Here is a 13,324-nt window from a genome sequence, read left to right as displayed (position 1 = left end):
ACCAGCTTGCACTTTGTACAGACGAAGTCGCTTCTGTCCTCTGGGAGAAGACAAACGTGGCACATCCTGTGCAGGTCACAACAGCTGATTGCTTGCTATCCATGTCTTCCTTCTAAGAGCCTCCTCAGATGTTGTATGTACTGCTTACAGGAGCCTGAAAGGCAAAAACACCCTGTGCAGCACGCCTCCCCCCACCCCCACAATATTGTCTCTGAGGATCCCAAACCGAACCGCGTATTTCTCTCAGCGTGGCCTTGATAGACATGGTCTGGGAAGAACGGGCAGCCCCAGGAGACACTGAGAGACGGAGCAAGGTGGCTAAGAGATGGTACAGCATGCACCAGTCCCGAATCAGAGTTTATTTCCCTTCCTAAGGTCGATGCAGCAGGGACGTGCCTAGCTAAGGACACAGCAATGCCTTCAGAGGCAGATTTCAATCTAAGATCCCCTCCCAGACAGGAGGATGGGCACAACACTGTGAGGCAGCCTCTGAAACCCTGAGAGCTCCCGCTACATCCCTTGCTCTGCCCAGCAGGACTGACCGGCCTGTATGAATCTGTCCCTCTCAAATATAGGAAAAATTTTGATCTGGGGGCCTCTCAGAACGATTTCCCTGGTAGCATCCGTCACTTCTGACTCCCATCTGGAAGCCTTTTGGTCCTCAGCCAGAGCCAGGAGCTGCAATGCCGTTGCCTGTCAGAATATGCAGCTGTATGCCTGGAAGGCAGCTGGCCAGGCAGCAGTGACCTTAGCATCATCCATGTGTTCAGGAGGGGAAATTATCTGGGGCATCAGTGTGTAAGGTGGCGGCCAACTCCTCAGGCAAATCAAAGATGTCCATTGCTCCTGCCAAAGCACGCAGGGGGGGATATAGATCCTGTTCCAAACCCCAGTCATCTTTCCCAGGCTTCCAGGATGTAAATAGTTAGTTGGACTCTCATAGCTCCTGGAACTGGGCATGCCTCAGTCTCCGGGCTTCAGACCCAGGGCCTCCTGCGGCAAGTCCATGCCTTTGAGCAACCTACACTCTAGCTGTCTAAAGTGCATGGATGAGACTCCTCTTGCGGATCGCTGTGAGCTCTACCACCAGTTCAGTCCACATGTGAAACAGGACAGGGAGGCCAGGCTGAAGTCCCTCCTGATGAAAGCGGCACTCAAACCTTCTTCGGAGCCGAGCCAGTCAAACTTGGCACCGTGTACCTCAGTGTTGGTACAAAGAGCTGCTGCAGAGAGAGTCCATATGGGACTCTCGGCACCGTTCCCCAAGCCCAGGGCCGAAGAAGCAGCTGTCTGAGAGGTTCCTCATCTCTAAGAATGGACAAGCATGGGGAGTGCAGCCTGCATCTAGCCACTCCTCTGCCCCTCCTCCGCAGATGATAACGTCGACTCCGCCCTGTTCACAGGCTCTGTGAATCCAACCAGCTGCTGGCACCAGAGGGACCGCGAGGCACCAGCAGGGTCACAGTACCATCCATCCCAGAGGCGTTTGTTGTGGCCAGGGACTTGCTGGCACTTCCAGTACAGCAGTTGGTGCCAGCAGTGGGGCAAGCAGAAGGGAGCATGTTGCCCTGAGCTCCTGTTTGGTACCAGGCCCTTGCTCTCTGCTTATGTCAAAGCAGGCTTCCCCATCTTGGCGCCGATCCCTGGATCCTCAGCACCATCCCAGGGAGCCGACGGGTACCACACCCCCCTCGTCCCCACAAGATGACTCATCATCCAAGTTGGAGTTTGAATCTTGCATCCAGCCAAGGGACTGGTACCCGCATCTCACCAATCAGCCCTATGCAATGGTGGATCCCGGTGCAGGGGTTCCTCTGAGCTCCTGGCCCAGTGAGCAATGGTCCATGCAGCTACAATGGCCTTTTTGGAACCGGTGGGGTTTTCCTCTGCTGCCCAGAGGCTCCTACTCAGTGGTGTCTGAGAGAAGGATTCCTCTGTCACACCGAACAGCAGCTGATCCGGACTACGATATTGAGCTAGGTATTGACTCTCAGGACTTGGAGCTACAGGATCTGGTTGCTGGAGAAGGAAGGTCCCATGTTGGTGCAGGCTGCCTCCTCCTCCTGCCCCCCCCCCCCCAAAGAATCATAGAATATAAGGGTTGGAAGGGACCTCAGGAGGTCATCTAGTCCAACCCCATGCTCAAAGCAGGACCAATCCCAACTAAATCATCCCAGCCAGGGCTTTGTCAAGCCTGACCTTAAAAACTTCTAGAGGCAGGGATAGGTGTTTTGCCTCCCCATGACGACTTCAAGGCTCACCAGGAGTTACTGAAGAAGGTGACCTCGAACTTAGGGCTGGAAGTGGGGGTAGTTAAAAAGTCCTCCAATAGCCTGGTCAACATCTGGGCTGCAGTGACCCTTTTGAAGGTAGCTCTGCCTCTCAATGAGACCATCATGGGTCCAGTTAAAACCCTGTGGCAGACCCCTTCCTCACTGTCCCCCAAGTCAAAGAAGGCAGATAGGAAGTACTATGTCTCCGCCAAAGGGTAGGAGTACGTATGTTCCCATCCCCCTCCCGGATCCTTGGTGGCCTCGGCAGCCAATGAGAGGGAAAGGCCAGGACTGTAAGGGGCAACGCTCAAGTCAAAAGACTCAAAAAAGCAAGACCTTTTTGGTAGGAAAATCTATTTTACCAGTGGTTACAGCTCCACAGTTCCAGCCAACAGGCACTGCTTTGCAGATATGACTTTCACTCCATGTTGAAATGTAAAGACTCGCTTCCCCAAGAGTCCAGGCAGGAGATTGTTGCTCTGCTGGAAGGGAAGACCTGTGGCCAGGGCCACACCCTTGACGCAGCGAATGCGACAGCTGGGGTTATGGATCAGCAGTGCCCATGCAAAGGGGCCCCTGGCTTCAGTCCTCTGGCCTACAGGCAAAGGTCCAGCAGTCTCTTCAAGACCTTCCATTTGAAAGGACTTCGCTCTTCTCAGAGCAAACAGCAAACTGCACAGCCCGAAAGGTGCCAGAACCTCCCTCAAGTCCTTGAATCTCCATGCCCCGGTGCCTTCGAGGAAATATTTCAAGCCCCAACAGCCTGCCCTCTTCCCAGGCCCACTGCCTTGTCAGGACCTGTTCAAAAAAGTTACAGGTGCAGACAGCCGCCCCCATCTGCCTCAGCCTTGCTGCCTGGGCCTTAAGGACACTCAGGGGGCTCCAAGCAGAACTTTTGCCGGGGCGCCCGAGGGCATTACACCGGTCCCCATACCAGATCCTGCCCCCCTTTTGTTTTTGGACCATCTCTCCTGCTTCCATAATAATGGCAGCCTTCCTGAGATCTCAATGACTGGCTGGTCAATGGCCAGTCCAAGTCCCAGGTGAAAACCAGCATCCACCTCGTCCAAGTAAGCTTTCGAGCACTTGGCCTGCTGATAAACGAGCAGAAGCCAACACACATCCCAGTTCAGAGGATAGAGTTTATCGGAGCAGTGCTCGATTCTACCCAGGCCAGGGCCTTCATCCCAGAAGCCCATTTCCAGTCAGTGTCGTCACAGGTCAAGGCCCGCTCAGGCTGTTGGGTCACAAGGCCTTGTACGTATACGTGGTGCAGTATGCGAGGTTGCATCTCAGACCCCTTCAGGCTTGGCTGGCCTCAGTGTACCAGCCAGATGGCCATCATTTGGACTCGGTGCTCACGGTGCCTACCCATCTCGGGCACTTCAGGACACAAGGTCAGTGTCCCAGCAGGAACTCTTGCTATGGATAAACATCAGAGAGCTCAGAACAGGAAATGTCAGCAGTTCTGCTGTCTGTGTGACTGCAACCTAGGCTCACTCCCGGATGCCTTCTAAGGGTATGTCTACACTACGAAATTAGGTCAAATTCATAGAAGTCGGTTTTTTAGAAATCGTTTTTATATAGTCGATTGAGTGTGTCCCCACACAAAATGCTCTAAGTGCATTAACTTGGCAGAGTGCTTCCACAGTACCGAGGCTAGCGTCGACTTCCGGAGTGTTGCACTGTGGGTAGCTATCCCACAGTTCCCGTAGTCTCCACTGCCCATTGGAATTCTGGGTTGAGATCCCAATGCCTGATGGGGCAAAAAACATTGTCGCGGGTGGTTCTGGGTACATGTCGTCAGGCCCTCCCTCCCTCTGTGAAATCAATGGCAGACAATCGTTTCGCACCTTTTATCTTGAGTTACCTGTGCAGATGCCATGCCACGGCAAGCATGGAGCCCGCTCAGCTCACTGTCAACCGTATGTCTCCTGGGTGCTAGCAGATGCAATGCAGTACTGCTACACAGCAGCAGCAACCCATTGTCTTGTGGCAGGAGATGGTGCAAAAGGCCTGAAAACCATCCTCATCATGTCCGAGGTGCTCCTGGCCGCCTCGGTAAGGTTGGTCAGGAGCGCCTGGGCACACATGAGTGCAGGGACTAAATTAGGAGTGACTCGACCAGGTCATTCTCTTTAGTACTGCAGGCAGTCCTATTGTACCATCTTATGGTGAGCAGGCAGGAGATGAGGATGGCTTGCAGTCCTACTGCACCGTCTGCTGCCAGCCAAAGATGTAAAAGATAGATGGAGTGGATCAAAACAAGAAATAGACCAGATTTGTTTTGTATTCATTTGCTCCCCCATCCCTCTGTGAAATCAACGGCTGACAATCGTTTTGGTGAAGTCTGTCAGGGGCACCTTGAAAACTTTAATGGAGATTGTCCTGCCTGAAATACCAGAGGGAGGGATAGCTTAGTGGGTTGAGCATTGGCCTGCTAAACCTAGGGTTTTGAGTTCAATCCTTGAGGGGGCCATTCTGTGTGACAGTTCTTTTGTTTCTCCTTGATGTAAAGCCAGCCCCTTTGTTGATTTTAATTCCGTGTAAGACAACCCTGTAAGCCCTGTCGTCAGTCGCCCCTCCCTCCGTCAGAGCAATGGCAGACAATTGTTCCGCGCCTTTTTTCTGTGCAGACGCCATACCATGGCAAGCGTGGAGCCCGCTCAGATCACTTTGGCAATTAGGAGCACATTAAACACCACGCGCATTATCCAGCAGTATATGGAGCACCAGAACCTGGCAAAGCGAAACCGGGCGAGTAGGCAATGTCACCACGGTGACGAGAGTGATGAGGACATGGACACAGACTTCTCTCAAAGCACGGGCCCTGGCAATGCGGGCATTATGGTGCTAATGGGGCAGGTTCATGCAGTGGAATGCCAGTTCTGGGCCCAGGAAACAAGCACAGACTGGTGGGACCGCACAGTGTTGCAGGTCTGGGACAATTCCCAGTGGTTGCGAAACTTTCGCATGAGTAAGGGCACTTTCATGGAACTTTGGGACTTGCTTTCCCCTGCCCTGAAGCGCATGAATGCCAAGATGAGAGCAGCCCTCACAGTTGAGAAGCGAGTGGCAATAGCCCTGTGGAAGCTTGCAACGCCAGACAGCTACCGGTCAGTTGGGAATCAATTTGGAGTGGGCAAATCTACTATGGGGGCTGCTGTGATGCAAGTAGCCCACGCAATCAAAGATCTGCTGATATCAAGGGTAGTGACCCTGGGAAATGTGCAGGTCATAGTGGATGGCTTTGCTTGCAATGGGATTCCCTAACTGTGGTGGGGCCATAGACGGAACCCATATCCCTATCTTGGCACCGGAGCACCAAGCCAGCAGGTACGTAAACCGCAAGGTGTACTTTTCAATAGTGCTGCAAGCACTGGTGGATCACAAGGGACATTTCACCAACATCAATGTGGGATGGCCGGGAAAGGTACATGACGCTCGCATCTTCAGGAACTCTGGTCTGTTTCAAAAGCTGCAGGAAGGGATTTTATTCCCAGACCAGAAAATACCATTGGGGATGTTGAAATGCCTTTAGTTATCCTTTGGGGACCCAGCCTATCCCTTAATGCCGTGGCTCATAAAGCCATACAGAGGCAGCCTGGACAGTAGTCAGGAGCTGTTCAACTATAGGCTGAGCAAGTGCAGAATGGTGGTAGAATGTGCATTTGGACATTTAAAAGCGTGCTGGCGCAGTTTACTGATTCGTTTAGACCTCAGCGAAACCAATATTTCCCCTGTTATTACTGCTTGCTGTGCACTCCACGATATCTGTGAGAGTAAGGGTGAGACTTTGTGGCGGGGGAGAGGTTGAGGCAAATCACCTGGCCGCTGGTTATGTGGAGCCAGACACCAGGGTGGTTAGAAGAGCACAGGAGGGCACGGTGCGCATCAGAGAAGCTTTGAAAACCAGTTTCATGAGTGGCCAGGCTACGGTGTGAAAGTTCTGTTTGTTTCTCCTTGATGAAACCCCCCGCCCCTTGGTTCACTCTACTTTCCTGTAAGCTAACCACCCTCCCCTCCTCCCTTCGATCACCACTTGCAGAGGCAATAAAGTCATTGTTGCTTCACATTCATGCATTCTTTATTAATTCATCACACAAATAGGGGGATAACTGCCAAGGTAGTCCGGGAGGGGTGGTGGAGGAGGGAAGGACAAGGCCACACAGCACTTTAAAAGCTTAAAACTAAAGGAATTGGCGGATGTGATTGCAGAGCCATTGGCCATTATCTTTGAAAACTCATGGCGATCGGGGGAAGTCCCGGAAGATTGGAAAAAGGCTAATGTAGTGCCCATCTTTAAAAAAGGGAAGAAGGATGATCCTGGGAACTTCAGGCCAGTCAGCCTCACGTCAGTCCCCGGAAAAATCATGGAGCATGTCCTCAAGGAATCAATTCTGAAGCACTTAGACGAGAGGAAAGTGATCAGGAACAGTCAGCATGGATTCACCAAGGGAAAGTCATGCCTGACTAATCTAATTGCCTTCTATGATGAGATAACTGGTTCTGTGGATGAAGGGAAAGCAGTGGACGTGTTATTCCTCAACTTTAGCAAAGCTTTTGACACGGTCTCCCACAGTATTCTTGCCAGCAAGTTAACGTAGTATGGGCTGGATGAATGGACTATAAGGTGGATAGAAAGCTGGCTAGATTGTCGGGCTCAACGGGTAGTGATCAATGGCTCCGTGTCTAGTTGACAGCCGGTATCAAGAGGAGTGCCCCAAGGGTCGGTCCTGGGGCCGGTTTTGTTCAATATCTTCATAAATGATCTGGAGGATGGTGTGGATTGCACCCTCAGCAAGTTTGCAGATGACACAGGCTTGATCCAGGACATTTGCAGAGCAGCGACCTGGGCATCAGTACATACTTTTTCTTCCAACTATGCCATCACCCAGCAAGTTAGAGATGACACTGGGGTTGGTTGGGCAGTGTTGTAATCCACGTGTCCATGAACCTCTTACGGTACTGCTTGGGAGTCTCTGAACGTGGAATGGACGTGTGCAAGCATTTGAAGAAGAAAAATGGTTACTAACCTTTCTGTAACTGTTGTTCTTTGAGAAGTGTTGCACACATCCATTCCCCGAGCCACCCTCCTACCCCTCTGTTGGAGTTGCTGGCAAGAAGGAACGGAGACGGTGCGGGGTCAACCAGTCTCCTTATACCACAACATGAATACGCCGCACTAGAGGGCTCTAGAGCAAGCCTGAGGGGTATCACCGAGGGAAAAATTTGTGGTGACTGTGTGCAGGGCACACACCTAGCGTGGAATGGACATGTGCAACACATCTCCAAGAACAACCGTTGCAGGTGTTTGTCCAGCTCTGGGGCATAGTTCAGGGACACAGCTTAGTCGGCTTGGCTCTCACCTACGGCTGTGACACCAAATTGTATTTTAATCCCCTGACCTACATTTTTCCAGAAGAGATTAGTGATTTTTGGGTGTCTGAGATTGAGGCCGGGTGCTCCCACTTTCTGATCAGGCCCCTTTAAAAGGGCTCAGGTGGGCACCCAAAATCACTAGTCATTGCTGAAAATCTAGGCATTTATCTCGATGTATCTAATGCAGGGTGGGGGAGAGGTGAAAATATTTGGGACCCTGTGTCAGGGTTCCCTCCTTACTCTGAACTCTAGGGTACAGATGTGTGGACCCGCATGAAAGACCCCCTAAGCTTATTTTTACCAGTTTAGGTTAAAAATTTTCCCAAGGCACAAATTCTGCCTTGTTCTTGAACAGTATGCTGCCACCACCAAGTGATTTAGACAAGAACAGGGAAAGGACCACTTGGAGTCCTATTCCCCCAAGCCCTACTCTGCCTTTCCTGGGGAAGGCTTGATAATAATATCCTCACCAATTGTTACAGGTGAACACAGACGCAAACCCTTGGATCTTAAGAACAATGAAAAATCAATCAGGTTCTTAAAGAAGAATTTTATTTAAAGAAAAGGTAAAAGAGTCCCCTCTGTAAAACCAGGATGGTAAATACCTTACAGGGTAATCAGATTCAAAACATAGAGAATTGCTCTTGGCAAAACCTTAAATTCCAAAAAGACACAAAAATAGGACTACACATTCCCTCCAGCACAGTGAATTTCACAAACCAAAAAAAAAAGAAAATCTAACGCATTTTCTAGCTAGATTACTTACTAACGCTATAGGAGTTGAATTGCTTGTTTCCTTGATCGGTCCCCGGGCAGAGGCATCACACAGACAGACAAACCCCCTCCCCCCCCCATGGTAATTTCTTGGTCAGGTGCCAGACAGGTTACCCGAGCTTCTTAACCCTTTACAGATAAGAGGATTTTATAGTACTGTATCAGAGCGTCTTAACCCCTTCCCTTTATGACACCCTGTGTGGGTTATTTTTGTGCCCCCACATTCTGCCCTGTTTGCCAAGCGAGGGGTCTGATCCGTTCCCCACACATTTCAGTCTTCCTCGTGATCCCCACAGTGATCTCTATTCACCATAGCCTCCCTCCCTCTCCCCTAAATTCTTCTGCCTGTTCCCATCCCCCCCTCACCCCCCAGTCTCCCTCCCTGCCTCCTATCAGCCTAGGGGTGGCTGTATTAACTGAGTCTGATCTTGGCTGTGTGTGAGATGGGGGCCGTTGTGAAGATTAGTCTGGCTGTAGGAAAATGTTGGCCAGCTGAACTAAAGGCCGTCAGTGGCCTGATCCTTACAGAGAATCACCTGGGGACAGTGGCCGTGTGAAAAAGAGGCCAAGCATCCGAAGTTGGTGCTTTGCCATTCCTAGATTGAGCTGGGGGCACGGGGAAGAGGGGGCCGGGAAACAGAGGAATCCTGGGGATTCTGTGAGGTCCTTAAACCAGAGCAGAGGTTAGTGTCGGGGACAGACCTCCTGTACCCTCTCCCCACAGGGACATGGGGGTACTGTGAATGGAGGAGGTGCGGGACCAAGTGACCCTGAGGACCCTGCAAAATGAATAAAACCAGAGCAGAAGAGAGTGGGGTATAGACCCTCTGCACTCTCTCTCTTCTGCTCTCTGAGCATCCCCCCAGTTCTGGTAGGGAGGGTCATTTTAGGAAAGAGAGAGAGTGCAGAGGGATAGACCCCTGCAAAATCCGGAGTACTCCCTTTGGGGTTGTGCCACACTGCACCCCCTGCAGGGAACATACAAGAACAAGCAGCAATGAGGTACTCCTTGAAGGTTGTGAGCTCTCTGCAGTGTGTGGCGGGGGGGAGCGCCCCCTGCGGGTTTGGGTTCCCTCCTGAAAGGAACTGGGAGGGTGTAGGACCCAACAGCATAAGTGGGAACCCCATTTCTCAGGAGACGGAAGGCCCAATAGCAAGGGGAGGACCCACTGGGCTACCTACAGTTGGGTCTTGGTGAGATTTTCAGAGAGAGGCTGCTGCTGACCCTCAGCTGTGTTTCAGGGTTTCACATTATCCAGACGATATACGGCTGTGATCTCCGGGAAGACAACGTCATTCAGGGGTTTTACCAGGATTCATATGACGGACGAGACTTTCTTACCTTCGATAAGGAGACCATGACTTGGGTAGCAGCAGATATTGGGGCTCAGATCACCAAGAAGAGATGGGATGTTGAAATAGGTGACAACCAGCGGTGGAAACGGTACCTGGAGGAGGAATGTATTCCCTGGCTAAGGAGTTCTCTAGAGTATGGGAAGGAGACTCTGCAGAGGAAAGGTAAGATGGGGGACAAGTCCCACCCAGGAGGTCACTACAAGTTACATCTCCATTCCCCAGCTCCAGTTCCAAAATGGAGCAAGGGGTGGGGGGCAGTTGAGCTAACCTGGCCCCAGGGATGGGTGGGGAAACAACCCCTTCCCCCGCTCCCAGCTCTGCTGGAAAAAAAGATAAGAAATTGAAAATGTTAAAAGCAGCTCACTGTAGAGAAGCTGACCAAATGAGCCCAAATTTACAGCACAATTTCTACCTCCTCCCCTGGTGTGACACAGTAGTTATCAAGGCAATATGCCTGTGTGTGTGCATTTTAGAGCACTTTGATTAATTATGGAAAAGCCACCACTTCTATGTACACCAGCTTCATTCACCATGCAATTCTTCCTCATTCACTGTCTATACCATCATTGTTACCCCCAGCCCCTGTGTTCCACCAATGACGGTAGCTTTGTTCTTATTGCCTCTTTGTCCAAACTTCTCCCACAGTCATCTATGTGCTTTCTTTTATGCTATCCCCTACATGTGGAATTGCCCTCCCCATACTAATGTGGAAGAAGAGTCCCCTTGTCCTTAAAGTTTTCCCTCTCAAGACCTACCTTTGCTGCAACACTTCCATACTTATTACTTGTTCTTTTATTACTTGTTAATTTTATGCAAATTAGTTAGCATCATTACACACCCTAATCTTTCCCTTCCCAAACAGTTTGCATTTGCTGTTCAAGGTTACTTGAAATTTGTACCCGTTTTTTTTCAACATACTAGTTGCTTATTTCTCTCACAAACCTCAGCAGAACATCATCTTGTCCTTTGCTATCTTTACAAATGCCAAGAAGTAAAAGCCATACACAGCAGTGTAATGTATATTTCAGTGCCAAGGGGCTGGGAAACTGATTGTTCAACATAAGGGTAAATCCTTTTGAAATCCATAATATTGGGGTAAACAGATTTGGTAACAACCTACAAGAAATTAGCCAATTAGCTAGTTTGAGGGCAATTTAGCACTGTCACTTTTGTTTAATGGGCCCTTTCCATCTCTAATTGGTCAGTTTATCCAACCCATTTTTTTGCTTCTTGGCCAGGGCAAGATTCTTCTCTCTTTCAAATCCAGGGACTGAGAGGAGATGGGCACAAACCTAGCACATGATTGACATCTGTAACTAGAGCTTAGTGAAGCCTTTCAAGGTACTTGTGTCACTGTGGTTGGGAGCAGAGGCCAGGTCAGGGACCTGGATTCAGGATTCACTGTTGCTGATGCTGTGAATTCGGCACAGGAATCCACTAACATGGTGATTTCTCTCACATCAGAGGGATTCCATCTCATGGAATCATAGAATCATAGAATATCTGGGTTGGAAGGGAACTCAGGAGGTCATCTAGTCCAACCCCCTGCTCAAAAGCAGGACCCATCCCCAATTAAATCATCCCAGCCAAGGCTTTGTCAATCCTGACCTTAAAAACTTCTAAGGGAGGAGATTCCACCACCTCCCTAGGCAATGCATTCCAGTGTTTCACCACCCTCCTAGTGAAAAAGTTTTTCCTAATAGGGTGGTGAAACACTGGAATGCGTTGCCTAGGGAGGTGGTGGAATCTCCTCCCTTAGAAGTTTTTAAGGTCAGGCTTGACAAAGCCTTGGCTGGGATGATTTAATTGGGGATGGGTCCTGCTTTTGAGCAGGGGGTTGGACTAGATGACCTCCTGAGGTCCCTTCCAACCCTGATATTCTATGATTCTATGGACTCTCATCCTCTCCCACTGTTGGGGTCTCAGAATTTCATGCTGTAAAGCTCCAGCAAAGGCTGCCTGGTTTAGAGCTTGAAAACAACTACAGTAACTTCAATTTTGTCTTTTTCCCAGTGCGCCCAACAGCTAGAGTGAGCGACCGGTCATCTCATGATGGCCTCACCACCCTCTCCTGTACAGTCAGAGGGTTCTACCCCCGGGACATCACCGTGACCTGGCTGAAAAATGGGGAGACCAGACAGCAAGAGACCTACTCTGAAGGCATCCTACCCAGTGGGGACGGGACTTACCAGACCTGGGTGAAAATGGAGATTGATCCCAAGATCAAAGCCCGTTATTCATGTCACGTGGAGCATGAAAGCCTGTTAGAGCCACTCTCTGTCTCCTGGGGTAAGGAGTTTGTGTGTTTGTCTGTTTTCCGAGTGGGAGAGGGGGAATCCATTATTCTCAAACCCAGAAAAATTCTCATTCGAATTTATAGGCTGAAGCTGGAATTTCCTCAGGGTCTGTGAGGCCCTGTCCTCTTTGGCCCTATCCCTCTGCAGTCAAGTTCTTGTGCTAGAGTTGGGACCCACAGTGCCTGGGGCTCATGTCTTGCTCTCCAGTTTGCTGCCTCTGGGTCTATTTGATACATCATGATAAATCATGGAGCAGGTCCTCAAAGAATCAATCCTGAAGCACTTACATGAGAGGAAAGTGATCAGGAACAGTCAGCATGGATTCACCAAGGGAAGGTCATGCCTGACTAATCTAATCGCCTTCTATGATGAGATTACTGGTTCTGTGGATGAAGGGAAAGCAGTGGATGTATTGTTTCTTGACTTTAGCAAAGCTTTTGACATGGTCTCCCACAGTATTCTTGTCAGCAAGTTAAAGAAGTATGGGCTGGATGAATGCACTATAAGGTGGGTAGAAAGTTGGCTAGATTGTCAGGCTCAACGGGTAGTGATCAATGGCTCCATGTCTAGTTGGCAGCCGGTATCAAGTGGAGTGCCCCAGGTGTCGGTCCTGGGGCCGGTTTTGTTCAATATCTTCATAAATGATCTGGAGGATGGTGTGGATTGCACTCTCAGCGAATTTGCGGATGATACTAAACTAGGAGGAGTGGTAGATACGCTGGAGGGCAGGGGTAGGATACAGAGGGACCTAGACAAATTAGAGAATTGGGCCAAAAGAAATCTGATGAGGTTCAACAAGGACAAGTGCAGGGTCCTGCACTTAGGACGGAAGAACCCAATGCACCGCTACAGACTAGGGACCGAATGGCTAGGCAGCAGTTCTGCGGAAAAGGACCTAGGGGTGACAGTGGACGAGAAGCTGGATATGAGTCAGCAGTGTGCCCTTGTTGCCAAGAAGGCCAATGGCATTTTGGGATGTATAAGTAGGGGCATAGCCAGCAGATCGAGGGACGTGATCGTCCCCCTCTATTCGACATTGGTGAGGCCTCATCTGGAGTACTGTGTCCAGTTTTGGGCCCCACACTACAAGAAGGATGTGGATAAATTGGAGAGAGTCCAGCGAAGAGCAACAAAAATGATTAGGGGTCTGGAACACATGACTTATGAGGAGAGGCTGTGGGAACTGGGATTGTTTAGTCTGTGGAAGAGAAGAATGAGGGGGGATTTGATAGCTGCTTTCAA

General features: G+C 50.2%; 1 protein-coding gene across 4 annotated transcripts in view; it reads left to right on the top strand.

Moving 5' to 3' along the window:
- Nucleotides 1-13,324, top strand: part of LOC311520888 (class I histocompatibility antigen, F10 alpha chain-like) — a 126,266-nt gene that overhangs the window by 76,180 nt on the left and 36,762 nt on the right. For all 4 annotated transcript variants that reach the window (XM_084628784.1, XM_084628781.1, XM_084628782.1 and 1 more), the window contains 2 exons: nt 9,672-9,947; nt 11,799-12,074. In XM_084628784.1, coding sequence (XP_084484910.1) covers nt 9,672-9,947; nt 11,799-12,074 — 552 coding nt within the window. The remainder of the gene's footprint in view (nt 1-9,671; nt 9,948-11,798; nt 12,075-13,324) is intronic.

The sequence above is a fragment of the Lepidochelys olivacea genome (genome assembly GCF_965140295.1).
Source record: "Lepidochelys olivacea isolate rLepOli2 genome assembly, chromosome: 5".
Lineage (NCBI taxonomy): Eukaryota > Metazoa > Chordata > Testudines > Cheloniidae > Lepidochelys > Lepidochelys olivacea.
The sequence above is the reverse complement of the archived record's forward strand: the minus strand, read 5'-3'. Positions and strand labels throughout refer to the sequence as shown.